At 44.5% G+C, this 26722-nt stretch overlaps 1 protein-coding gene across 1 annotated transcript in view; it reads left to right on the forward strand.

Moving 5' to 3' along the window:
• Nucleotides 1-26722, forward strand: part of RASGRF1 (Ras protein specific guanine nucleotide releasing factor 1) — a 670043-nt gene that overhangs the window by 449825 nt on the left and 193496 nt on the right. Inside the window, exons 7-8 of the mRNA XM_069624182.1 lie at nt 13811-14004; nt 25535-25644. Coding sequence (XP_069480283.1) covers nt 13811-14004; nt 25535-25644 — 304 coding nt within the window. The remainder of the gene's footprint in view (nt 1-13810; nt 14005-25534; nt 25645-26722) is intronic.

A 26722-nucleotide genomic window follows, 5' to 3' on the forward strand; every position in this document is an offset into this window, starting at 1 on the left:
TCTCTTCTTAGAGAGCTTGTTTCCTGACGAGCTGCATGTACTTCTGCTCTTAATTCCCCGAGCAACTGGGCTAAGTGATCAGTGTCTGAGGTTTCCATTGCGCCTGGGTAGGAGTTTTGCGGTGGGCTTCGCGTTCTGTAACGCTCACCTGATTCCCACGGAGGCGCTGGTCTTGGCAGGAAGGTGTCTGTGACTCGAAAAGTGATGTGCAGGACTCGATTGGCTTCTGGGGTCGAACCTCTTCGCACTGTGTGTCGAACTCGTAGGGTGAGGTTTCTGCAGGTGAAAGAATATGGGGGTTAATGGTCTGGGTTGTTTAATGTCCCTCTTCCTCTCTCTCCCTAGCTTCTCCGTAGAGCCCCCCAGGTCATCGTGCTCACCTTAGATAGGTGAATGCTGGGCTCTCCATCTGCGTCTGGTGCAGGGTGCTGTTGCCAGTTCCTTCACTGGTGAAACATAGGCCTCTTGGACTCAGAGGATCGTTACCGTCGTTAACTGCACGAGCGGTGAGTTTCCAGACACCTTTTTAGTCTTTATAGTCTTTAGGTGCGATGCACGTTAATATTAAACAGGACTCGTATAATGCTTTTCCCCCTTTTGTCTTGCAGGACTCTTGAGATGGAAAATGGAGTGCAGAGCCTGGAAATGCGTGAGTAAATGCAAGCGCTCTAACTGTCTTTTCCCTTGCAGCTTAGTTCGTGCTTGAAGAGACGCCGGAGTATTTGCAGGCGTTCTATTGCGACGAGCGCGATGGGCGTAAGTAAATACCTGTCTAATGTCTCTTCTTTTGTCTTTCAGAAGTTGGGTTGCAGCGCCGGAGTCCGCGGAATGCCCGTAAGTAAATACAATGCTTTTGTCTCCGCAGGCGGCGATGCAGCGTGAAGAAATCCGGAATTCACGGAGTGCCGGTAAGTAATGATAATGTTTTTGTCTTCACAGGCGGAGGTGCAGCGTGAGGAAATGACCGCAGCCGATGGATCAGGTGAGTAAGCACTGCGAGTTAAGGCTGCCTTGCTAACCTGCTGTTTCTTGTCTTTGCAGGTGCTGCTGTTGACTGGATACAGGAATGGTAAGTATGATTCTTGCAGATTTCAGGATCGAAAGAAGAAAGGCTGGAACAGACTCGGTGAGCGTTCTGCTGCAGATGCAGAATAACGCGAAGCACGTTTCGTCTATCGGGTGTGGTTTAAATAGCCTTGGAATGATGAGGCGTCTTCCTCCACGGCCCCGCCTAGGTAAGAAAAGAGTTCCAGTTCCAGAAGCTTTCCAGTGCTGAATCCAGGGAGTGGAGCTTGCCCCACCCAGGTAAGAAAGTAGTTCCTGTTCACAGAGGACTTCTAAGTGGCTGGTAAGTAAGCAGCATGGTCTGCTGCAGGTAAGTCCACCCAAGCATCTGCACACATATTATGAGCCCGGCGCTTCCAGTGCCGGGACCGATGATTCTGATGAGCCTGGTGCCACCGGCGCCAGGACAAGGTCCAAAAGGTCCCAGTGGAGACCGGCTGGTGCCTAGGATTAGGGTTAGGGGCCTGCTTCCAAGGACGTTTGGCTGGTCCTGGCTCCTTGGAAGCAGTGATCATGACACAAAGTAATCAATTTGAAACCCTATCGCATTCCGGAGGCCAGGGAAGAGACGATCCTTCAGAAAGTCAAACATTATAGAACCATCTGAGGGTCCAAGGCACTCGCCCATAGTCCTAGTCGCCAAACCTGATTGGTCATGGAGATTCTGTATTGATTTCAGAAAGCTCAATGCTATTCCCTAGTTTGACAATTATCCTATCACTAGAATTGACGATCTTATTGACAAACTGGGAACTGCAGCTTGTATCTCCACGATTGATCTAACAAAAGGCTATTTATTGGCAGGTTCCGCTTAATCCCTCTGCCAAGGAAAGAAAAATATTTCTCTACTCCTTTGGGGTTGTTCCAATTTGAGGTTCTCCTATTTGGATTACATGGGGCCCCGGCTACATTTCAAAAGTTGATGGATCAGGTATTGGGACCCATTTCTCATTTCTGCAGTGCATGCCTAGATAACATTCTAACACACATCCAAACCCGAGAAGAGCATCTATGTCACATATATGAAGTTGTGAGGGCCCTAAGGAACGTCAGGCTTGCAGCCAATCCCAAGAAATACCATGTGGCTCAGTTAGCTGTGAAATATTTGGGTTTCTTTTTCAGGAATGGATTAGGCAAACCACAGTTGGAAAAAGTAAGAGCTGTTCATGACACCCCTGTCCCTAAAAACAAAAAGAGATCTTCGTGCATTTCTGGGTCATAGGCTTAGGCTGGTTACGAACCAAAATTTGTTAACTTGGCTAAGCCTGTGAAAACACACCAAACCCTGCATTATACATTGGTTTTTGGATTGTTTTCTGGTGAGCATAGGAAAGGAAAAGCAAGGGAATGCAGGTTTCCTCTCTAGATTCCCACTGTCTGAAGAGCCAGCCAGCTACAGTAAGGGAAGTTTATGTGACGATTCAAGGGATTCCATAATTTCTCCCCAGCCGGGGGAGCCCTTTCCTATGAGGCTACCCAATATTCCCCCAATGTTTCCCCTAGGGGTGGTAATAAGCAGGAGGACCTCATAGGGAGAGATTCCCTTCTCAGGGATAAGGACTCCCTTTCCTTTAGGGACCTCCCTCGTAATCCCCCAAAAGACATCCCTACATCGTCTCAGCCTTCTAATTATAATTGATCTTTTACAATGCACTTAGTGGTTTATAAGCGTGGGGTCAGGATTCAAACCTGTGTTGCACTGCGTTGTCTTGCTTCCAAGACAAACATGTTGCCCTTGAACTATCCTTCCTCCCCTCAAGTCTCCATTTGTTACTGTGATGCTGACCCATTCACACCTACACTTTGTAATAGTACTGAGAAGAGGAACAATGAAAACTCTACAAACAGTGCTTGTTGGCAGCCAACCATACCGAGACGAAGAAGGGTGAAGGAAGAGGAGAGATCAACCCACAAAGCCAAACAAAATACTCTGCATTCATGCTGGAGAGGGCTCAGAGGTAGTTGAATAAAAGAGAGAAATGATTAACCTTCAAAGTAGAATCACAATGTGGGGCAGCAGTGAAGCCAGAGGTGAGAGCTGGGATAGCGACAGTCGGGACGTAAAGTGGCCCATCCTGACCATACGAGTAATAGGGAGGCAAGTCGTCAACCCGGATCGAAGAGCTCCAGGCAGTGGCATGACCCAAGAAGGGTGGACCGCTGGTCCATGAATGATGCTGATGTTGCCAAGACCTCAAACGAAGAGGCACATCACCATGAAGAAGACATGGATTGAACTGCAGAAGTCCCGCGGTGGAGAGAAGAGACCTGGACCCCACAGGAAGGACCGATGCTGCTTGCCCGCCAGACAGAAGGTAACGGGCTTAGCAGGGTGACCCAGGAGGGGGCCAGGATATAACTGCATAAAAGTTGCATATCCTCATCACAGTAGTGACCCCTTTCAAACTCAAGAGAAGTATGGGAGTAATCTCCTTTGTCACTGTGGTGACCCCTTTGAAACTCAAGAGAAGTGCAGGAGTAATCTCCTTTGTCACAGTGGTGACCATTTTGAAATCCAAAAGAGGCACAGGGGTGATCTCATTTGTCACAGTGGTAACACTAAGAGAAGCCAAAGAGAGGAAACCCTCTGGATTAATCTCCCTCGTCACAGTAGTGGCACTAAGAGACGCAATAGTGAAGAAGCATTAAGGAGTAGTCCCCCTTGCTTGATCAGTAGCTGGCAAAGTCAAGAGTGCAACAAGAGTGATCTTCCTGTGGTGACAGTGAATTTAATAAAAGTCCATTGTACCTTGGGAGTACTCGCCACATCACAGTGGGTGCATTAACAGCAGTGCAGAGAAGGACAGATCATTAGAGCTATTGATCAAACTTTCAGTGTGGGAAAAGGTCAAGAAGGACCATTGGAATTTTGGGACAAATCTATAAAACTCCATTGGAGGAATTAAAGAGACTGCCCCGGAACCCTTTGTTGAATCAGAAACGGAAATAAAAGACTGAAAAAGACTGGCGAAGGGAGCCATTCTCCTGGTATTTTGTTTTCTATAAATACTGAACTTTTTTGTAACTTAGTGGTAGGGTTAGAGTATGTTAAAGTAGGTTTTGGACAGAGGTTTTGGACAGAGGACAGAGACTGTTTCTTGTGACCCTCACCCTCACGACAAGCACCTGGGTTACCTTACAGTAGATAGGGGTAACCCTGTAGAGATAGGGAAAGTTAGACCCTTTTTGCCACCTCTTTGTCCGGCTCCTAACTCCACCTCGCCACATTGTAGCTATCAGCCTACAGGTCCCAGCATGGAAAGTGAATAAACAGGATTCTCTAATGGTGTCAGGCAGGGCATTTGGCCCCCTGGCAGCTATGTGCCTGATGTATTTGATACACAGTTGTGTTCTGGACATGATATAGCAGGGGATAACTGTCTACTCTGTTTGCTTCACAGATAATCTAGGATTTTGCCTTCTTTTCCAGGTCTTCCGAGATGAGAATTATATCACTGGAATTCTGAGAATGTACCTCCCATTCTGCATGAACAGACAGAAGCAGCAGATCACAGAGCTCTGTCTAATAGCTATGCACTGAAAGGCGCTGTAAATTCTCCCTATCTCTGCTCTGCTAGCTGCTGGTTCTGTCTGGTCAGCCTAGCTGAGGTGTAGCCAGGGTCAAAGAGTAAAAACACATTTAGGCCCTGATTCACAGAACGTTTTGAGCCATTATAAAACACTTCCATGAATCAGGTCCTTAGTGTCACTCTAGCCTTTGCGCTACAGCTTGTGTGGGGTGGAGTGGGATCGTGGGGCGGGGGGATTGAGGTGTAACAAGCTAGAGGGCCCTGGGGTGATCGGTATTTTAATTTTTGTTAAAATTATTGTTAAAAGAAATATAGATTCACTGGGACAGCTTCTCGTATTGTGTGCTATATCTTTTTCGAAGATGACCACACATGCTATACGTGTGTGTGGGTGTAAACGCAAGGGTTATAAATTAACCCAGCACTCCATAACATACACATAAACCTATCTAAATGTTCATTCATTCTGACTAATACAAGGACACGGCTTGAGAGCGCACACCCTCACTGTTTCCTCCAGCTAGCAGGATGCTAACATCAAGTGCTTAGCCCTCATCAGCGTCGCCTGCTGGAATATCAAAGAGGGGCTGACAACATTGTAAAGGCGCAGAAAGCCGCGCCTGCGCATTACCCAGCAGGAGATCATTTAGTTCCAGCGTGAGATAATTAGCACGCACTTGAAAGAAAATGAAACGTGTGGAGTAATTGAACTGAGCCGCTTGAAAAAAAAAACAAGTGGTACACTTTTTGGGGAAAAAATCATTAATGGTATCGCAGGCAAATGTTACATTACACTATGGCCTATGCTACCACTCAGGCCATAGGGCCAGGTATATGTTGTATTGTATTGTGCTTGTTATTTATATAGTGCCTTTTACCATTATTATAGTCTCAATGCGCTGTTAGTGGGAGTGCCCTCGGAGGACCGAAGTCCAGAGTGTTGGAGGTCCTGGAGTAAAATGAGGATACATGTGTGCACTTTGACCAAATAAAGCTTAGCAGGGCTGGCCAGGCTCCGGTAGAGAGAAACCCATGAGGTTAGGCATCTCGATGTGTGCTAAGAGGAGTAGGGGTAATATGTACCAAGAGGGGAGAGGGGTTCACATGTATACAACCGGAGAACAAATCGCCGGGATAAACTGCAACAAGCACAGGAGTCAAGTCGGGGGATAGATCAGGTCAAGGAAAGTAGGATTTCATCAATCTTTAATAGACACATATTCAATTATATCATACATAGTGCTGAAATTACAATAAAAGCAGCATAAAAACATACCATCAATACTCCACATTTCCTATTAAAGTGCATATTAGCTTGATAGTATTCCTAACATATTGGAATAAATACACTGGGAAAATTATAATGGTAGTTAGAAATAACTAGAAAAAACAAAAAGAAAAAATTCAAAAAGAAAAAACCAAAAAGAAAAAGAAAAAACAGAAAAACAAGGGCACTCATCCAGGCAAGACTGAACACTCAGTATCTCCTGCGAGGTAAAAAAAGGTGTCCCCTATTCAATCCAATAAATTGTTATGGAAAACAGACAAGTATAGTCACGTCGTAGCTTAATAGAACAGAAGCAATACTTGTCTCCAATCTGACCATGATAGTCAACAACCAGTACCTCGTACAGCGACCGACCATTTCATGGGCTGTACTGGTATCATACACGGGTGGTTTCGACGACTAATTAACACAGTCTAGGCAGTCTATCTCCTGCCCTAGCAGGAGAGAGAAGGCCTGACAGTCGTCTTCCTCAGGACAGGACAGATAAGATAATTTAGTTGTACAATTTAAACATTTCATTTCTTCACATATCTCAAGGCACAAAGCACTTAGTTACAGGCAATATGGAAATAGTTTTAAAATTCTTCCATGCAGACATTTTTCTTCATGTAGATCTTCCGTAATTCACAATGATGAGATACTTCTCCATCTTAGTAATACTCAAAACTAGCATTTGTAAAAAGATATACATCAAGGAAAAAAGAAAAAAGAACGAGCTAATTAGAACAATAGACAATTTTTTATTTAAACATTAAAATCACTCATTAAAATATTCCCTTGACCTGATCTAGCAACCCCATGCGTGACCCTATCCGTGCAGTAAAAAGTCATATTCCCATCTGTGTTAACTCCAGGGATAGCCCCACAATCTGTTCTAGGGAAGAACTAGAAGTGAGCAACTCCCGATCAATTTAGGGAGAAAACCAGGGGCCTGATCGTCCCTGCCTATTATGCCGTGAATATGCAGTTAAGTCAATCCAGCCAGGCAGTACGGGAAAGGGAGCCTAAAGGAATTTCAAGCTCACACTGTCATCCCGTCGGTCAAAAAGCTCAAAAGCAGAGTGCAAGCCAACCAAATGGTTCAATGTAAAATTATAGAAAAAAGTACAACCCGTACCTTCAAATTGAAAAGAGAGCTCCTCCAGAGTGTGGGTGGGTCTAGACAATACAGCTCTGAATTCTTGTAAAGGTGCAATGCGTGATTCGCTAGAACACGAGAAGGTGGGGCCATCTAGAGACCCAATGCGGTCCGTATCCTGCAAAAGAGAAAAACCAAAAAAGAAAAAAAGAGAAAAAAAGAAAAAAAGAAAAAACCCCATCCCGGGGTTAAAGAAAATAAGGAGAGGACTAGCATACGAACAACAGAAGAAACCGAAAGAGACTAAGTAGAGCCTCCCACTCTTACCTATCTACGATGTAGTCCTCCTATGAGCCGCTCTGCAGGTCAGAGTCAACTGACTGCTGCTGAATGCGTAAGTTCCTCCAATGGCTTCAGCTTAGTTCCCGGAAGTCAAATGAGGGAGCTACTCAAACTGCCTAAAATACCGTCTCCACGTCCCATGTGACTGCCGTCAAAGATCACATGACGCGGACTAGAAAGTCACGTCCTTAAAGGGACAGTGCATGCAAGATTAATAGACGGGAGAGAAAAGAGAGAAAGAAAGCCCCGAGGAGAGGGAGACAGAGGTAAAGACCCGAAGTTGACGGTTGTCATGTGACATGGATGTCATGGTCCTGTCATTAGGAAAAAGATAAGTGAAAAAATAATGATAAATAGAATAATTATGAGAAAAGTAATGAAATGAAAGGAAAAGACTCCGATGGCATTGATAGAAAAAGTCCATTCACTAGGTCCAATCGAGGCAGAATTGGAAACGAAAAACACAGTCCCAGGATCGGTTCTCAGATGGCGCATTGTAGCCATTCTTCTTGGTGGTTGAGTCCAGTGTAATAACTGTCAGTGTGGTACATCCACCACTGTTCCCTTTGTGCTAATTTAGATGCTGTGTTAAGGCGATCAGTACCTTGGACTCGTTCCAATACCCACCATTTGAATTCATCGCAGCTGTGGCCCAATTCCAAGAAATGGGCCACTAGTGGAGCATTGTGAGTGCTAGTCCGGATTCTAGATTTGTGCTCCGAAATTCTAGTTTTAATGGGTCTAGCTGTCTTGCCAATGTAAGATTTATTACATGGGCAGACAATAACATAGACAACATTAAAGGAATTACATGTAGTGTGTTGTCTAAGCGACCAAACTCTACCATTAATGAATATGGTAGTGCATGCTGTAGTGAATTTGCAAGCATTGCAGGACCCGCATGGAAAATGTCCTACAATCGGAGGAAGGCCCCACTGAGATGTCAATGTGGGTTGTCGCAGAGAAGGTTTAGCTCGATCTGCCTTAGACAGCCAGTTTTTGAGATTTTTGCCTTTTTTGAACGCGAATAAAGGTCGTTCCAATTCTGGATTATTAAGTTGGAGGAGGTGCCAGTGTTTATAGATCATTTTTTTAATCTCTTTATGGTGAGAGCTAAAAGTAGTAACGCATATAATGCGTTGACTAGTTGCATCCGATCTATTCTGCTTAGTAAGTAGTGTATCTCGATGTTGATATCTGGCTCTCTTCCGCGCCTGTCTAAGCAAAAAAGGAGGATAACCTCTGGCTGTTAATCTGGTTGTAATTATATCAGCCTGAGTCAGATAGTCATTGACTTTGGTGCAATTCCTTCTTGCTCTCAAAAATTGCCCATATGGTATGCTTTCTCTAAGTGCTTTAGGGTGAAAACTATCAAACCGTAGAATAGAGTTGCGGTCTGTCTCTTTTCGAAAAAGTTCCACAAGAATCTGTTCACCATCTGATTTCACTGTTAGGTCCAAAAAAGGAAGTGAAATGTTGCTAGAAGTCATGGTGAATTTAAGGTGTGGACTAAGGGAGTTGATCCAGGGGAGAAAATTGTTATAGTCCCCTTTAGTAGTATCCCAAACCATGATAATGTCGTCTATATATCTTTTATATAGACGTATAGCCGCAAAGAAAGGATTCGAATCATGTAATATCAAAGATTTTTCAAAGTGCCACATATATAGAATGGCATAATTGGGGGCAAAGGATGCCCCCATAGCCGTACCTTTAACTTGTAAATAGTAGGAATTCTTAAATCTGAAGTAGTTTTTGGTAAGAGCTAATTCTAAAAGTTGAATCAGGAACTCACTAGGTATATGTTGAGTATCTGGACGAGCATCCAGAAAACGCTTAATGATTATTAAAGATTCAGCTTGCGGTATATTAGAATAAAGTGACTCCACATCCAGGGTAATTAACATTTCGTGGACAGGATTGAAAGAAAGGTTCTCGAGTTGTTTAATGGCATCCGTCGTGTCTGCTATATAAGTGTCAGTATCGGATGCTAAAGGTTTCAAAAAGAAATCCAGGAATTGTCCCAATGGTTCTAGTATGGAACTACAAAGAGAAACTATTGGACGACCCGGAGGGTTAGTTAAATCTTTATGAATTTTGGGCAGTATGTAGAAAAGAGGAACTCTAGTTTCCTTAGCCGTGAGGAAAAGGAATTCCTTTTCACTGATGATATTTGTATCACGTGCTGTCGTGCAGATTGCCTTAATTTCTTTACTAATACCCTCAGTGGGGTCCCCACTCAATTTGTGGTACACCATAGAGTTGTCAAGTTGGCGCATCACTTCCTGATCATACTTTGTCGCATCTAGGACAACGATGCCACCCCCCTTGTCCGCCTGTTTGATTATAATAGACGGGTCTTCTTTGAGTTTCTTAAGACACTCCCATTCTTTTTTAGAAAAGTTAAAGCTGGGTGTATGAGGGTGATCAATAGATTGTTTAAATAATCGATGGAAATCCCTCAGGACCGCTTTTTCAAAAATCGCTGTTTCGTCCGATACCATATTAAGGCTCGGTGTAAAGGTAGACTTGTTCCTAAACGGAGTGGTGGAGTCCTCATCCCTATATTCTTTCTCATTGTTACCAAAAAAATCTCTCAATCTAATCTTACGGAAAAAACTCCGCAGTTCAATTTCAATATTCATTTTAGATGGATTCTGCATGGGCACAAAAGAGAAACCTCTCTCCAATGTAGAAATTTCAAGTGGATTTAAAGTCCTCTGCGAAATATTGTAAACCAGTGACTTAGGTATTACCTCCTGTACGATCTCCTCCTGGTATGGAATAGGTTGTCTAACGGGGGTGGCCCCAGTTCTGGGGGCGGAAAAGGGAGGTTGGGGGTAGGGAAGGGAGTCATCTGTCCATATTGGGCAAACGGGGGCGGAGGACCATATTGAGGAAATTGCCAGTACTGCCTACCTCCTCTGCCTCTATGTTGCCCTCTATTCCTTCTATTGCCTCTATTGTACCGCCCTCTACTGGGATGAGTCTGACTCCCATCGGAAGAAGTGTCTGAAAAAGTCACCCTTTTAGGTATTGGTGCCATTTGGGGATTAGCATTGGACCAGTGTCCTGGACCTCTATAGTCGGCATTAAGGTAAGGGAATGTTGCCTCCTTGGTAAATGCCGAAATGTCTTTTCTAAGTTTATCCATTTTTTTGTTGGTTGTTATTTTAATGAATTCCTTGATCTGATTTTCAATGAGTTCCAGTTTTTCTTTTATATTAGCAATAGAGGTATCTGAGGCAAAGGCCGATTCTGCTTTATCAATCTCATCCCCAATAATCGCACTCTTCCTAAGTGCTGTATTGATGGTAAGAAGCATTAGGTCACGGCTACATTTGATTGCCACCCCAGCAAAAGCCTGTTTATAATCTACATCATCAATAAAGAGACAGGGTTCCAAATGAACCACTAGACCCTGTGGGATAATATTCTTTTTCAAATATTCCGTAAGAAGGTGACTATGCATTTCCGTACGGAATTTTTTCTTTCTAAGTTTAAGGAGGGTGTCACTGGTAACATTCGAATTAGCACCTGTTCCAATAATGGTATCTATGGTGTCAAAGAAAGAAGGCACCTCAATAGCTGCTGCCAATTGTTCTTCCGAGAAGAACACTGAATCTGATGCCGCCATATTCTATGGTTAAAAATCACTGGGAACGAAAGAAAGAAATCAAGAAGAAATAATTTATGACTTGAACCATAAAGTCGCGTCACTCTGCAGAAGCTAAGACACCAACTTCTCAGTCCGAGAAGCAAACAACAACTACTAGCCTATGCAACAACGTGTTGTACAAACATTAAATCAAAGAATAGGCGTCCCCGACCACATGAACCCAGGGGAGAGCCAAAATAATATGTACCAAGAGGGGAGAGGGGTTCACATGTATACAACCGGAGAACAAATCGCCGGGATAAACTGCAACAGGCACAGGAGTCAAGTCGGGGGATAGATCAGGTCAAGGAAAGTAGGATTTCATCAATCTTTAATAGACACATATTCAATTATATCATACATAGTGCTGAAATTACAATAAAAGCAGCATAAAAACATACCATCAATACTCCACATTTCCTATTAAAGTGCATATTAGCTTGATAGTATTCCTAACATATTGGAATAAATACACTGGGAAAATTATAATGGTAGTTAGAAATAACTAGAAAAAACAAAAAGAAAAAATTCAAAAAGAAAAAACCAAAAAGAAAAAGAAAAAACAGAAAAACAAGGGCACTCATCCAGGCAAGACTGAACACTCAGTATCTCCTGCGAGGTAAAAAAAGGTGTCCCCTATTCAATCCAATAAATTGTTATGGAAAACAGACAAGTATAGTCACGTCGTAGCTTAATAGAACAGAAGCAATACTTGTCTCCAATCTGACCATGATAGTCAACAACCAGTACCTCGTACAGCGACCGACCATTTCATGGGCTGTACTGGTATCATACACGGGTGGTTTCGACGACTAATTAACACAGTCTAGGCAGTCTATCTCCTGCCCTAGCATGGTCGGTCGCTGTACGAGGTACTGGTTGTTGACTATCATGGTCAGATTGGAGACAAGTATTGCTTCTGTTCTATTAAGCTACGACGTGACTATACTTGTCTGTTTTCCATAACAATTTATTGGATTGAATAGGGGACACCTTTTTTTACCTCGCAGGAGATACTGAGTGTTCAGTCTTGCCTGGATGAGTGCCCTTGTTTTTCTGTTTTTTCTTTTTCTTTTTGGTTTTTTCTTTTTGAATTTTTTCTTTTTGTTTTTTCTAGTTATTTCTAACTACCATTATAATTTTCCCAGTGTATTTATTCCAATATGTTAGGAATACTATCAAGCTAATATGCACTTTAATAGGAAATGTGGAGTATTGATGGTATGTTTTTATGCTGCTTTTATTGTAATTTCAGCACTATGTATGATATAATTGAATATGTGTCTATTAAAGATTGATGAAATCCTACTTTCCTTGACCTGATCTATCCCCCGACTTGACTCCTGTGCTTGTTGCAGTTTATCCCGGCGATTTGTTCTCCGGTTGTATACATGTGAACCCCTCTCCCCTCTTGGTACATATTATTTTGGCTCTCCCCTGGGTTCATGTGGTCGGGGACGCCTATTCTTTGATTTAAGAGGAGTAGGGGTGGCATGAGTGCTAGAGACTCGCTATTTGTTCAGCGTGCCCAAATTTGTCATAGGTCTGTGCTGCATTCTGATGTCAGGGTGTTGATGCATAGTCTGTTGTAAGTAGGCAGAGAATTATGTGCACAGCACTACCGAATGTTGTCCTGGCCCTTGCTGTATTGTGATGTGTTCGGTTAGCCATGCCTGCAGCCAGTGTCCACCGAGTGGTGCGCTATATGTACCTCGCAGAGATTGGTGGTGATTTGTTGTTTGTGCGTCCACTCAGGTAATTGACTACTTGTGTCGATTCTTGCAGCTGTGATAGAACAGTTATGTGCCAACATTATCATTGTCATTCAGAGATTCTCACCCACTCTTGTGATTTTTGCATTCTGAGAGTTTTACCTTTGCTTTCCAAATATACATATACAGTTATAAATTCCAGAATCCATATTACAAAAAAACAAGAAAAGGAGAGCCTCTCCCAAATGAAATCTGGCATGCTGGCATACAATCTCAAGCGTAGGGCGATGGAGTGGGACTCTGGAAGATGCCGGGAGTAAAGAAAAGTGAGAGACAGAGGGAAAAAAGGACCATGTGTGGCGGTAAAAGAAGAGTCATGGGTGTAATTTTAGGGGGGACAGGGGTGTTTGTCCCCCCAACTTTCCTGGCACACCATTTTGTCCCCATTCATTTGGATGGGGAGCTTTTTCTTCAGATGTCATGTCCCCCCCAACATTTTCAGCAAAGCTACCCCACTGAGAAGAGTCAAAGGGAATAAGGCAAAGAGTCCAGGTAAAAAAGTTAGATGGTGGAGAGAATGATATACGGAAGAGCTGTCAGGAAGGGGAGAGGGTGGAGGTGCAGAAAGAAGGGGAGGTTGGGAGCGTGCCACTTGGTTTTTGGAGAGGGCAGGTTGGAGAAGGCAGACATGAGATGTAGCATTGGTAAGAGATGGCAGTTGTGGAATTGTAGACAAATGGGAGAAAAGAGGTGGGAAGATCGAGATTAAAAAGTGTTTCTTAGATAAACGTGGAAGAGGAATGTCACGGAATGGTTACTATGCTGCAGGCAATGTGAATCTAAGTTTTTTTTTATTTTTAAATGTAAGCAGCTTTGTCCCTTGGAAATTCACCTGTTTGGAGTGTGAGCTATCACAGACACTGGCCTACTTTTGGATGGAGGTGTCTGAGATCTTGCTCTTCTTGGGGTGGTCTACCAAGAAAAAGGGCCTTGTTGTGGAAAGTGAATGGTCGAGGTTAGGAGGAGTGCCAGGTGGCGCTAGAAGGGCTGCGTGACGTAGTATTGGGCTGCCATGCACTGGTTTTGTTTGTGTGGTGGTCAGTGTATTAACAAGCTTTCTCCGGGTGTTTCTTGCAGCTGACCTATTTGACATTCTGCTGCCAATGCTGAACATCTACCAGGAGTTTGTAAGGAACCATCAGTACAGCCTGCAGATCCTGGCCCACTGCAAGCAGAACCGGGACTTCGACAAACTACTGAAGCAGTATGAGGCCAAGCCTGACTGTGAGGAGCGCACACTGGAGACCTTCCTCACCTACCCCATGTTTCAGGTGAGTGTAAGCCCCGTCCCTGGAACTCCATGGCCCTCATTCTGAGGTTGGTGCTAGTCATGGCGCTACTAGCACCATGACTAGCACCATTTCCGGTACCGTGTCCGCCCTCGTTCAATGGGGACTTACCGGTCTAGTCCGACCTTTGCGGGACCGGTAAGTCCCCATTGAAAATGTCAATCCCCATTCCCAATTGAGCCCACATAGGGCTCAATGGGAATGGGGAGGGTGCTGATAACGGTACCGTAAATTACAGTACCGTTATTAGCTCTGAAGTCCCTTTGCAGATCCCGTCCATAACGCCTGGTAAAAGCAGGCGTAAAGGACGGGGCCGCAAAGGTACCTCATAGTAGGGTGCAAAGGGTTTACCGGCACCGATGTCCTTAACGGTGCCCGGTATCCCTTTGCGCCCTACTCGGAATGACCCCCCTTGACTGCCCAAATGAGGATGTGTCACTTTCAGGCATTCATCTCAGAGCTCAAGCAACCAATCAGCAGCAGATCCCATGACGAATAAAGCAAAAGAGAGCATGATAGGAGGAATGCTGATGGCAAGCAAACCTTGCGGAAAATGGGGAAGAAGGGTGAGATATTAGGGGAGAGTGGGAAACAAAGTGAGGGACTATGGGAGACTGGTAAAGAGTGAACATTCAGGAAGAAAGTAATTGAAGTAGGAGAATAGGGAAGAGAGTGGAGGGTAGAGTTGGGTGCAGCAAGAACATGTGGGATAGGGGAGTGTGTTGGACCAGAGCTGGGGAAGGGAGCCTTGGAGTAGCAGAGAGTAGGAATATATAGTGTGTTAGTGGAGACATTCCGTATTGAAGAGTGGAGAAATGTTGAATGAAGTCATAGACCTGGTCTGACATACTGTTTGTCTTAGATTCAAAGGCAACTTGTCACCGGTATTAATGTCATAGGTAAACCATGTTGTCCTTTTGCCAGCATGATGAATTGGGAGAATTACTGAGGGAAAGTCCTGCTTTCTTCCAGTTGTCTAGATGTAAGGGTAGAGGACAGTCTCGCTCCTTCCATTGCTCTATCCTTTTTTCTCCTTAAAGGAGGTTTTGGAGGACCTCACTGTCCTCCTATGCCTTTGCTTATGCAACAAGGAGCAAAGCCAAATCAATGCAATTGTGGAAAGTCCTTTGATATGGAACACGATACTGAGCTTCATTCGATCTCCTGTATCAACCAAATACTTTGCCTAAATTATCTTTTTGAAGACAGTGAAAGCTCCAGACCACTTATCTTCCAGTACGCTTGATTTGGTCAGGTGAAGGGTCAGACATGCAAACAGTACACAATTTCTTGATCAGTTCTTGTCTAACCTTGAGTTTAGATTTTGCCTATCTGTTGTGAGCTGGACCACCTTTTAGCGATGCCCAAAACATAAGCCTTGATGTAGGGATCTGGCAGAAGCAGTGCTTCGGCTGGAAGTTTGAGCCACCATCCAATTTAGGAATCATTGCTTCAGTTGGTGTACTGTGTGGTGAAGATGCGTGGAGGAGGGTGTGAGGAGTCTGCCCCCTGACGGCCCCTAGCTGGTGGTGAAACCCACCTGCCAGAATCCTCCACCATTCACTAAATCGAATGGCATTTCCCACCAGTCAGTTTAGAGAATTTGGATAGGAAGCACGTGGGGTCACGGGTACCACCGGCAGCACTGGTGGGAGCCGTGCCTGTCAATCAGACACTGCTGGCGTGTTGTCAACAGGGTTGGCAGAAGGATACAGAAGCTTCCTTGTGCTGACTCTTGAGGTCATAGTCTCCCACACTGGATGTGAGAGACCTGTGCTTTACATCCCACACCTCCTTCTTTGTTAGGTTGCGGTGATCCACCTCCAGGGTGGCCAGAGAGTTGGGTCCACAAACTGGTCTGACTTCTTTTTGGAGGCACATCCCAGTAGGCAATGAATACATATGGTAGATGGACATCCCACTCCCTCTGCAGAGAGTGTTCTAAAGGGCCTTTCATGACTATTGGTGTCTTGTGCCAGCATTTCAACATTCTGTTGGTCAGAGGTTGATACAATTTGGAGAATGTGCAGGTTACACAGCTGTCATTCCTCATGTTTTGTATGTATGTGGACATGAACCTGGTGCCACAAACAGAGATGACCTCTTTGGGGGAACCATTAAATGAAATAATCTCTGTACTGGCTCTAGCTATCACCATGGCTTTCATGATTGCTTCAGGGCACCTGGAGATATAGTCCACAACAATAATGAATTGCTGCTTGCAGTGATCCAAAACGTCAAGTTTCCAACTATGTGCATCCTTAACGAATCGAATGGGACCGTCACCATATACAAAAGTATTGCAAGCATTGGTCTGACTTCCTGACTTCTCAGGCAGAGGACAAGTCTGGCAGGTCCTACAGTATGCCTCATTATTTATTCCCATAGTGGACCAGTACAAATGAGTAGATAACCTCTTTGTTGTCTCCCCCACCCCTGTGGTATCCTACCAAAGGCAAGTCATAGGTTAACTGCATTATTCTCTTCATTCTAGTGTACACGCATTCTGCTGGTTCCATGCTCTAGATCCTAGAGCTCAAAGGAACCTGTCTTTGCTGAAACTATGTGGCATATAGGGTCTTCCCAATTGTTCTGTGCATGTCATTGCGTGTGTATTGCCTCTCAATTGGACCCACTCTCTGGGCTTCTCTGAATTATTTATACATTTTCAGGACGCCTCCCCCACACAACACTTTGTTGTGGCTAGGATAGATCCCATCAACACATCAGAAAATTGCTAAAAACATGGCTCTTTAACTCACCAAGCTAAAGAAGGAAACATCATCAAAGGAAACAGCTAACACAGCACAAGAGAAACACACACAATAACCAAAACCTAATGAACCGAAACCTGGGTGCCCAAATGAAATAAAGCATTTTAACAAAAAGCACCATAGAAGAATATGAACTCTGCCAAACCAACATAACCACTGCCCAGAAGGGCACAGACTACTAGTATCACCAACTAGCTTACTAAAATGTTTCCATTATCCTGCATATTCACTGTCAAACAACAAAAAACTCACTTAGCTCTACCGCAGGAGAAACCTACAACCATCACAAAAAAACACACTCAGTAATACCCAACAAAACACTACACACTACAGAAAACTAAACCAATTACACACAAATCATCCCACACACACTTGTACAACAAACACCACCTAGCCCTTATCAACTAAAAACAAACCCAGCACACAGTGACCAGGTTTTCTGACCGGAAGCTATCAGCAGCACATCAAAGCTCTCTAGCGATTTCACTCTGTGTCCCAGTAACTAAGCCTTCCCAGTCCTAATTCCTTTTAGATCCGCAGAGCACCTGAAGACCATGAAAATGGCAGCGATGCACGGTATAAATCACAATAACATATCATAGCGTAACATCAAGCTCCTTTCATGTGAAGATATGCAGTTATTTATTTATTTATTTTTATTTGTGTTTGTTTTATTACAAATCTTTCACAATTACAATAACACAATACATTGTCCTTACCATCCATATCAAAATCATTCAAGTCCCAAAAATACCTCTAAAATGTAATAATTCTCTTTCCTAGGACCTCTTCTAAAAATCTAATTGTAGTCATAACCAATGTAACTGATTTTCCATCCTGAATTTGATACCACAGAACATCTGCGAAAACCTTATTTACATAATTTAAAATGTGATTAAAATATTTCAGGTGGTCCACAAATTTGGGACATAACAAAAATAGATGTTTCAAAGATTCCAGTTCATCTGCCAACTCACAAAACCTACACAGCATATTTTTTTGTTGTTTACCCAATCTTATACCCAAAATATATCGGGTCGGTTATAGGTTTAGCCGGAATCTTAGGTATTGCTGTCTTATTTTTGGGCAAGGAAACTGGCTCATGTAGTTTACTATGGATCCTAGTCTTACCCCTATCTCTGTCACAACCTTTGCATAATTTATAAGATTTTACCTTGCTTATCGTCCTTCCCCAATCATCTATCCAAACTTTCTTTTTTACTTTGTTTGGGTTGGTTGCGTAGAGGGCTGTGTTCACATTTAGGGCCCACAAGATATTCTCACATTTTGTCACCCATTCCAATAATTATTCAGATGCTGCACTTGTATATGTCTCTAAAATATTCATAAACAAAGAATCTCTGGGTGTTGTAAAATCTTAGCATACAGCAGCAAAACTCACCAAGCTACCATTGCATTTAAGGATGACTCTCCAGATTTGTTTCTGATAACAGCAATCGGTGCACATTGGGGTAACCATAGCGTTGCTCTCCAAATGAGGGCCTCCACTTTATCAAGTGTAGGACTGTCCATGACTGGGTTGAATTCTAGTCTGTGAATCAGATCCAGGACTACTTTCTGCCTGAATAAGTGAAAAGCTACAATGCTGACGTTTGATTTCTTTCAAGTTGGCAATATATTGAACAAGCTTTGCTCTTAAATGTTTGTTACTGAGTTTTGATTGGAATCTCCATAGGGCTTGTTCTGCTGCGGACTGTCTAGGGTGTATCTCTTTGGAGGGTATATGAAACCTGTCTTACATGGTAGTTGTATAAAACATGTTTTAAGAGCTGTGCCTCGCCTGGCATTGATGAGCCTGGATTTCGGCTACTTCTGCCTGAGTCTCTGTACTTTGGCTGCTATCTCTGTATACTCTACCCATAGCCCAAAGTATACCATACCTACTTCTCAGAATATTCCTACATGTGTCACCTTTCACAATGAAGTGCAGGCGGACTGGTATGCCAGATCTGACCTGAGCACTCTGGGTTCCATCTCCGGTGGTTTTAGGTCACCGGAACGATAACACGTGCAAGAAGAGGCATCAACACGTGGTGTGATGAGACAGTTACTGGGAAGGTCTCCTTTATCATGTTCATCAGGTCCTTGCTTAGCAGCTCTCCAGTCCTTCTGGTACTCGTGCAGCGACTCACTGAGACAGGCATTGATCTGGGACCCAGCATTCTTTAAGGCTCGCAGATGACTCTGCCATCTTAACTCGTCAAGCTTCCTGTCCAACAGCACAGTTATGTCCACCTTTGTTCAGGGTTCCATCTCTGGCAGCACCTTACCCGAAAACCAGGTGGATGATATGAATTTCATTTTGAGACTCTCAATTTGGTGATGTGGTTAATGCAGAAGTAATCCCATTACCACAACTTTTTTTTACCACACTGCAAACTCTTAATGAGGCCATAAGTGTGTAATGTCAAAATAAGACACTAGAAAGAAACTCAGCCACCTCTTGTTTTCACTGTTAAGGCTGGATGATCCCAAGCAGGGCCTTCAATAATGGTCGGCCTTCTGTAGTTAGACAAATATGTACATTTGTGATTTTGGCAGTGTTTCCCGGTGGTTCTTTACCCTTGTGGTCAAATCAGTTCAGCAGCCTTGGCAAGGTGGTCAGTGTCGACACCTGGAAGAAAGGGTCGTCCAGTTCCACTCTGAAGTGTCCATCCATGATGTTGGTGGCTGTGACATTGAATCGCTGGGCGCCTCCTTTTTCAGTACCAGTGAATCTTTGGGTTCAGTGCCGCAGTTTGCGGTGCAGTTAGCTGGATGGATATCTGTGGAGAGGCACATGTGAGGAAACTGCCCTCATGAAGATAGAAGGGGTGGCATTGCGGCACTTCAGTGCTTGACCTCACTGGTGAAATGGCGATCACTTTGGGTGCAGGTGCTCTCCATGCTGGACAGGTACAGAAAAGGTGAATCTTTGCCCGTTCCTGAATGGTCACAGGGGTCAGTACTCTGTCGTGTAGGAAGCTGGCAGGCATTATTGATGAATGGGGGGGCTGGTGCAGTGGGCTCATGCTTGTAGGGTATTTCTTTGGGTGCTGTCAGCGGACAGAGCCACCCCCAGGATGCACTAGGTTGCTTGGTTGCAGTGGGTGAGCAGGTGGTCCTGTCGATTTGGGCATGCCCTGATGCTCACTGTGGGCTTGGGATAATCTATCAGCATGGATCCAGAGGATTCCTTTGTTGCACTCTCTCCCTTGAGGGTCCACCTCCAGTATGAGAGAGACAGTTCCAAGGTCCAGAGAGACCTGCAGGTATGTTCAAAGAACTGGTGATTAACCAACCGTGAGTATGGTGGCATTGTGGTTGGGAAGGTGATTAAAACCTCAATCACACACTTGCATTCAATCAAATGTAAACATCCTAGCCAATCAGGGCCAAGTGCCTCCCATTCAAACCTCACAGGCAGCCTACATCAGTTTCCTGTTGTGAACAAATATCAACAGAATGACGGGATTGCCATGGGGTAAAAGTGTGTTCCTTACCTCGCCAACTTAGTCATGTGGCAATATGAACTGAAACCTGCCTGCTCAAAAGCTTCACAGAGGTAAAAGGACCGTGGCAAACCATCGTCAAGATACATTGAGGACATCTTGGTAACTTGGGACGGAAAGCATACACTGTGGCCTTGGAAAGCACATATGTCAGCCACTGACCAATAACATTAACATTTAAAAAACAAAACATATGACTTACTGTTCATTTTGGGGATCTAATCCTTTGAAAACATGAATACCAGCTGAAACCAACACACACAGAGGAAATTTGCAATTCCAAAAACAAACATCTTTGGAATCTAGACAGAGGTGCCATTTTCTGAGTATTTTTATGGTGCCAAGCACAGGCATAAAAAGTAACACCGGTGGTGGAGACCAGCACTCACGCAGGGCATCCACTTCCTTGCATGTGTAGATCACCAGCCAGTCGCGAAAAGAGAAAATAACTCCATATAGGGCCATGGCTGGCTTTCTCGGGTAAGGCCAGCCAATTTAGCTTCCTCTCTTCCAAGGTTCATGGAAGCCCTTGTTTGGCATTGGGGAGTATGGAGGGCCAGCAGGCATCGCCAACGGGTACAACAGTGGGATGTTTCCTGAGCACTAGAAACGGTCACCAAGCAGTCAATCTGGCCATAGCCAGTCAGTGTGGGGGGATACGTTTGCTGTCCCTCTTCCACATAGGCATGAAGCTTCTGGGGTGCACTTCACAATTGCCTCTCTTATGGGTCTTTGTGGATCAGCACCCACGGGGTGAGAGTTAGAATCGGGGTGATCAGGATGGAAAAGTTGAAATAAGAAATACTGCAAGTTACACACAGTTAAGGATTTTGTTTGACAAATCAAAAGAGATATAGAGAAGAGGATAAATCATAAGAAATGGTCTATGTGTCCACTAGTGGGCCTCGGCTCCACACAGACTGGGAGGTCTTGGGAGACGGAAGTCAGGTACAGGGACTCTGCAAGCACTGGTTACCCTGCGGTTTATGCACAGTTGTCTGGGTGGTGCAGCTCTGTCTTAGCAGCCCAATACACAAAGGGCATCTCGTTCAGATCCCCTTCTTTGCATATTGCTGTGTTTCGCAGGCATATTAAAGCACACCCCGAATTCACAAACGGGATGTGCTTTAAAATGCCCAGAAACTAGTGTCATCCCCCTGAGCCTGTTAGAAACAGGCGCAGCAGGAGGCGCAAAACATGACACAGTCATTTCTGACCCTATCATGATTTGTTTTTGAAGTGTGACAAACGAGGGTTAAACCAGGGATGTCAACCTAGCTTTTCCATCCTCCAAACAGGGATGGAAATCTTTTTATATTTTCTTGGCCATTTCACAGAGATGGGCCCTTTAACGAACCAATGTCAGTGAATATGCGTTCCCAGCAACCACGTGGTTGCTGGGAGCATGTCAAACATTCGTGTCAGGAGGTTGCTCTTGCCACTAAGGTATGCAAGGGTGTGCTGGACAGCGCATCTTTGTGCTGTTGTCTAGCATATCCTGAAATGCCCAGGTCACCTTTGTGAGTAAATAAAGTGACCTGAGCATTTCTGAAAGCATACTCTGCCCTCCTTTCATTGCTCTGCTTTTTGTGTATTTGGCCTAGTGGTGATAATAAATGCACAGCCCTGATTGATTAACTCACAGGCAGAGGCGTTGCTAGGGGGGAGCTAAGGGGGCTATAGCCCCTGGTCTGTTGGTTGTAGCCCAGGATAGAATCTCAGGAGCTACAGCCAAAAGGCTAGCTAGCCCCCGGTCCCAACAGTTCTGACATCAGCGTAGCCCCGGGTCTTTTCCAGACCTAGCAACACCCCTGCTCACAGGTCTGGCATGTGCAGACTTCCGTTATGGAGTTTCCTTGGTTGCAGTAGCGAGTGCTCAGAAATAAAAACATGTCTTCAAAACCTGCCTATTGCTAATACCGTGGGGCGCGAGCAGTGTAAATACTGTCCTGTACAAGTGCTTTGAGACTTTCAGCTCCAGATAACTTGTCTGCCTTTCTCACGCATACACGCCTCGGGGGGCCATCTTAGCTCTTGTGTCCCCTTTCTGATGGAGGGACTTGGAAGAACAATGCCAGGCTCTGTTTCTAAGGACTCCCGGGTATCTTGGACTCAAAGCATAAATGGGGTCTTCAATTTATAAATTGAAGACCCCAAAGCATAAATGGGGTCTTTCGCGCCTTGAAACACTTGTGTATAGGCGCGTTACAAATGCCATATCATATCATTCAATCTATGCACAGGTTGTAGGATGTCTCACTGGCACTGACGACTGTTGGGGAACTGTCCTAAACAGTGGTGAATGCTGATTGTCAGCCCAGCAAAGCACAATAAGCAGAATTGCTTTAGTGTGAAACTGCGACAGGGAGCTCTCACAAGATCTTCCCTTCCAGAAGTTTCTAACAGTGGACAATTTAGAGTTTAGAGATTCTTGGCTTTGTGTCTGGTGGTATTTCTAAGCAATATGTCTAAACAATTCTGTATTTTATGTCCAGATGGCCATCGACGTCATCATTGTGTTTCTGCAAGCCATTAATCCTAGAACTGTCCCAAGCTTCAGATTCCACACACAGCTCGAGACTCTAGTCTTATATATTCAGACTCCACTTGCAAAGCACCAGCCTTGAGGCCCTGTCGACCAGGCCCCACTTACAGAGCTCCCTCCAGATTCAATTATCAGAGCTCAAGATAACACTGCTTCTTTCCCAGGTCTCTGGCTCTACTGCCAGAGCTCATGGCGCCACTCACAAAGCGTATAAAATTCCCAATGCACAAGGTTAATGTCTACTTCACTCTCAGAGATACAGGCATTACTCCTATATCCCAAGGCCCCCCTCCCAGGGCTCCTGACTCTTCTCACAGAGCTTCTATAGTTCCAGGTTTCTTTCTCAGTGCATACTCCACTCATACAGCTCCTATTTCCTTGAAGCGATTCTGAAGAGCTTTCTTTCAACTGTGAAGAATCCTACGGACCCCTCACTGATACCCTGCCTATAGTCTCCTCCCAGGTGGCCAGGGGAAGGCAGACACTTCATGTTCCCAACCCTGGGGTGGTGTACTGTGGGAGGATCACCAGGGAGGAGACAGGGCCCAAGGTGGTGAGGAGATTCTGTGGGACGAGACACAGTAGTTTTCCTCTGACAGGAAGAGTCTTTCCAATGTACCCAAAGAGGTAATGGCTTATTGTCCTTCTAATGTCCATAAGACTCACATTAAATGTAAGGTTGTGAACCCTAAGCTTATAAAATCTGAGCAAACTTTAATAAATAAAAGATCGTTGTTGGTATCCCAAACTAAATACCTTCCTCAATCCCAACAGTACAAAGTAAAGGATTATGGAAATGTTGTCTTCGCTCAATCAACTTCTTCTGTGATAGCTTATTCTCATAACGACTCAACTAAAAGGAATTAAATCTACCCTTACAAATAATTTGGACATTGAAAAACTTAACTTTGTTGGAAGAAACCACAAGTACCAGAATCCTAGAAGTACTGAGATGAGGAAGAGGGCTGACGAGGCATGCAGATGTTGTCAGGAAAGTAAGTCTAGTAGCCATTGTATTAGTCAGGCAATTAAGGCTAATAGCCTACACCTGAAGGCTATTACTAAACCTGGGAGAAATAAAAGGCCCCCTCAGGAAGGAAGGAGTAGAAGGAGCTGGAAGGAGAACTGGAAGGCTGACTGCAGCAGTAGCAGCAGAGAAGAAGCACAAGGCTGGCAATTCATGAGAAAGTGGAAGAACAAGAGGGGAGCCGGAACGTGGCGACAGCAGATTTCACCTGCAAGTTCTTAGAGAGTCCTATTCTCCTAAAATCCGAAGTGCAGAGGGTATGCAGCGGAACACGTGCAGGAGACTAGGTTTTCCCCATGTGAGCTTGATTGCCTAGATTGCATAACTGTGGACATGCTGGAGACTCAGGCAAGAAGCAAGAGGCAAGCCGAGGGTCTCGAAAGTAGAAGGAATCCCAGCAAAAGCGGCCAGACCACAGACACCCATACTGGAGAAGGGTGTGGGTCCCCAGCGAGCTAGAAGCAGTAGAACTTTAGCTGGAAGTCAGAAAAGCAGTGAAACCCACAATGCAATTGTATAAGAAGCCGGTTAGTAAAGCACGGCATTCTAATACTTTGCGCGAGCCTTGCTGTTAACTGTATCCAGCTCCTGGTTCACTTGCGTATAGTTTTATGCAAGAAGTTGTTTGCTTCGTTCAAAATAGTGTTACCAATGGAAATGTAGCACTCGCGTGTACCGTAAACACCTAACATTCGCGTGAGAAGCCAAAGTTGTTAAAATCCATTGTTGAACTATTCAAAGGGCCTCATCACGACTTGGTAACGGTAACGCTATTAGCGTGGGTGGTATTAGCCCTACCGCCTAACTCCCTCTTATTTGGAGCACTGGACCTACGCTGTCCTTCCATACACTCAAATCTGGGCTAGTCTCAGAAAGAACCCTTTTTAACTCCTGAATACGGGTATTCATTGGCCACGCCTCTGTGCTGACCTCCTGACTCCTTTACAACTTGTCCTTTACAACTTGTTCTGCTCCCTTATGAGCTTCGAGCTCTTGCTTGTGAGTTCTTATCCCCAGACATAGCATCTTATTCCCCCAGTTAAGACCCTGTTCCTCCTAGAGTACTCAACTCCACCCCAAGGATCTTAGCTTTGCCACTCCAACTACTACCCCCACCCGAGAGGCTCTCATCCGTATAAGGTTCATAATTCTCACAGAAATGCATAACTAATCCAATGTAGATCTTAACCCCCTCCCTTCCAAGTCTCCAACTAATTACAGAAAGTCTTGCTCCATTGCCAGCTTCAGACCATTTCTGTTCTCCAGACATTTTGGCAGTATTAGCACCTTCAACTGCTCCAGAGCCAACAATAGCCTCCATGCCCCACCAGCTCTTGGAAAACTACTAGATTGTGATTTGACTCAATCGCCCAACGCCACTAACAGACTGCTGACTCCTCCCATATCTACCCATAAGGCCCTCTGTTATATGATCCTCACTGCTGCCACTGATCGTCCTCAGGGCCACTACACCTTTTCTTAAGCCCCTCACTTCTTTTCCTTCAGCTATTCACTTATCATCCTCTACATGTAGTTATCATTTCTTCCTTCTAGACTGTCTCCCCAGATCCGCCTATCAGAACCCCCAGAATCCCACACAAAGCCTTCTGACTCCTTGATCCCCTTCAAGAGTTGACACCTCTTTTTTTCTCAGATTCCTAGGTATATCCTGACGCTGCATGAGCTGCTTGCTCACACACCACACGAGCACGTGGAGAGGAACAGCTTGGACTATGCCAAATCCAAACTGGAAGAGCTGTCCCGGTGAGTACTACTAACCTTTGCCACTCTTTACACTGTAGCAGGTGTCGTTGGTGAGAAGGGCAGGAAGAGAATGGCAATGGGAGGAAGCAGTGGCAATTGGTCCTATTCCCCTCACAAGCCCATCTCTCCCACTGTGGAAGGGAGTCCCTTGCTTACATGGAAAATGTAGAACAGGTTCTTCAATCAAGCATCACCCTTCCACCCACACACCTCACCCAACGATGGCACCTGGGGCGATCTTCTGCCTGATATTGTTTCCAATCCATTATTATTATTATTTATATTAGTAATAGAGAAATGTATAAAGGGTAGCGTTGAACACCAAGCAGCTGGTTGGCAGTGAGCCCAAAGAAGCATTGAATACAATTTCATTATTTATTTCTTAATTTTAGTCTTTGAAGCGCTGCATTCTGACAATAGCAACACAAGAGTGCTACAGGGGAAGGTGTAGACACATGGTAAAGGTCAAAGTTAGCATTAGTCTCATGGGAAATGCGACTGATGACCGGGACGCCCTCGGAGTGAACTACAAGGAATGATGTTGAAAGTCTAGATGGAAAACAATTTGGAGGCCAGCAAACTTTATGTGGTTTGGTATCAATCGTCAGCGGTTAAACGCATTAATATAGATGATATTGTCACCCTCACGTAGTTCTCATAATTTGTATTGTCAGTCGGTAAAGGTTTCACGGCGTATTCACAAGCCAGCTGTCATTTCTATGTAACATTTCCCCTGCTTCTATGGTAAGGTTAGGCATATCAGCATAAGAGCAGACGGGGTGGGGCGCTAGTAAGCAGAAAAGTGGAGTACCTCCAGTGGACCAATGGGATCCATCGCTAGAAACCAATTCAGCCAGAGGTGCCAAACGCAGCCAGTTATTTTGGCAAATAATAATAGAACGATAATAAGGACTATTTGTGTGGTTCACTCCACAAACCAAACTGTTGGAGAGAGTGTTCAGGCAGACAGAAAAAATAGCTCCGGCTTAAAATTAAAAGTCTCACTTTGGAAGTAAATGTAGGTATGATTATTACATTTGCGGTATTTCGCCATGGCACTGGAAAATATGTAAGGAAT

Source organism: Ambystoma mexicanum, chromosome 11, assembly GCF_040938575.1.
Source record: "Ambystoma mexicanum isolate Mex_15411 chromosome 11, UKY_AmexF1_1, whole genome shotgun sequence".
NCBI classification, from domain to species: domain Eukaryota; kingdom Metazoa; phylum Chordata; class Amphibia; order Caudata; family Ambystomatidae; genus Ambystoma; species Ambystoma mexicanum.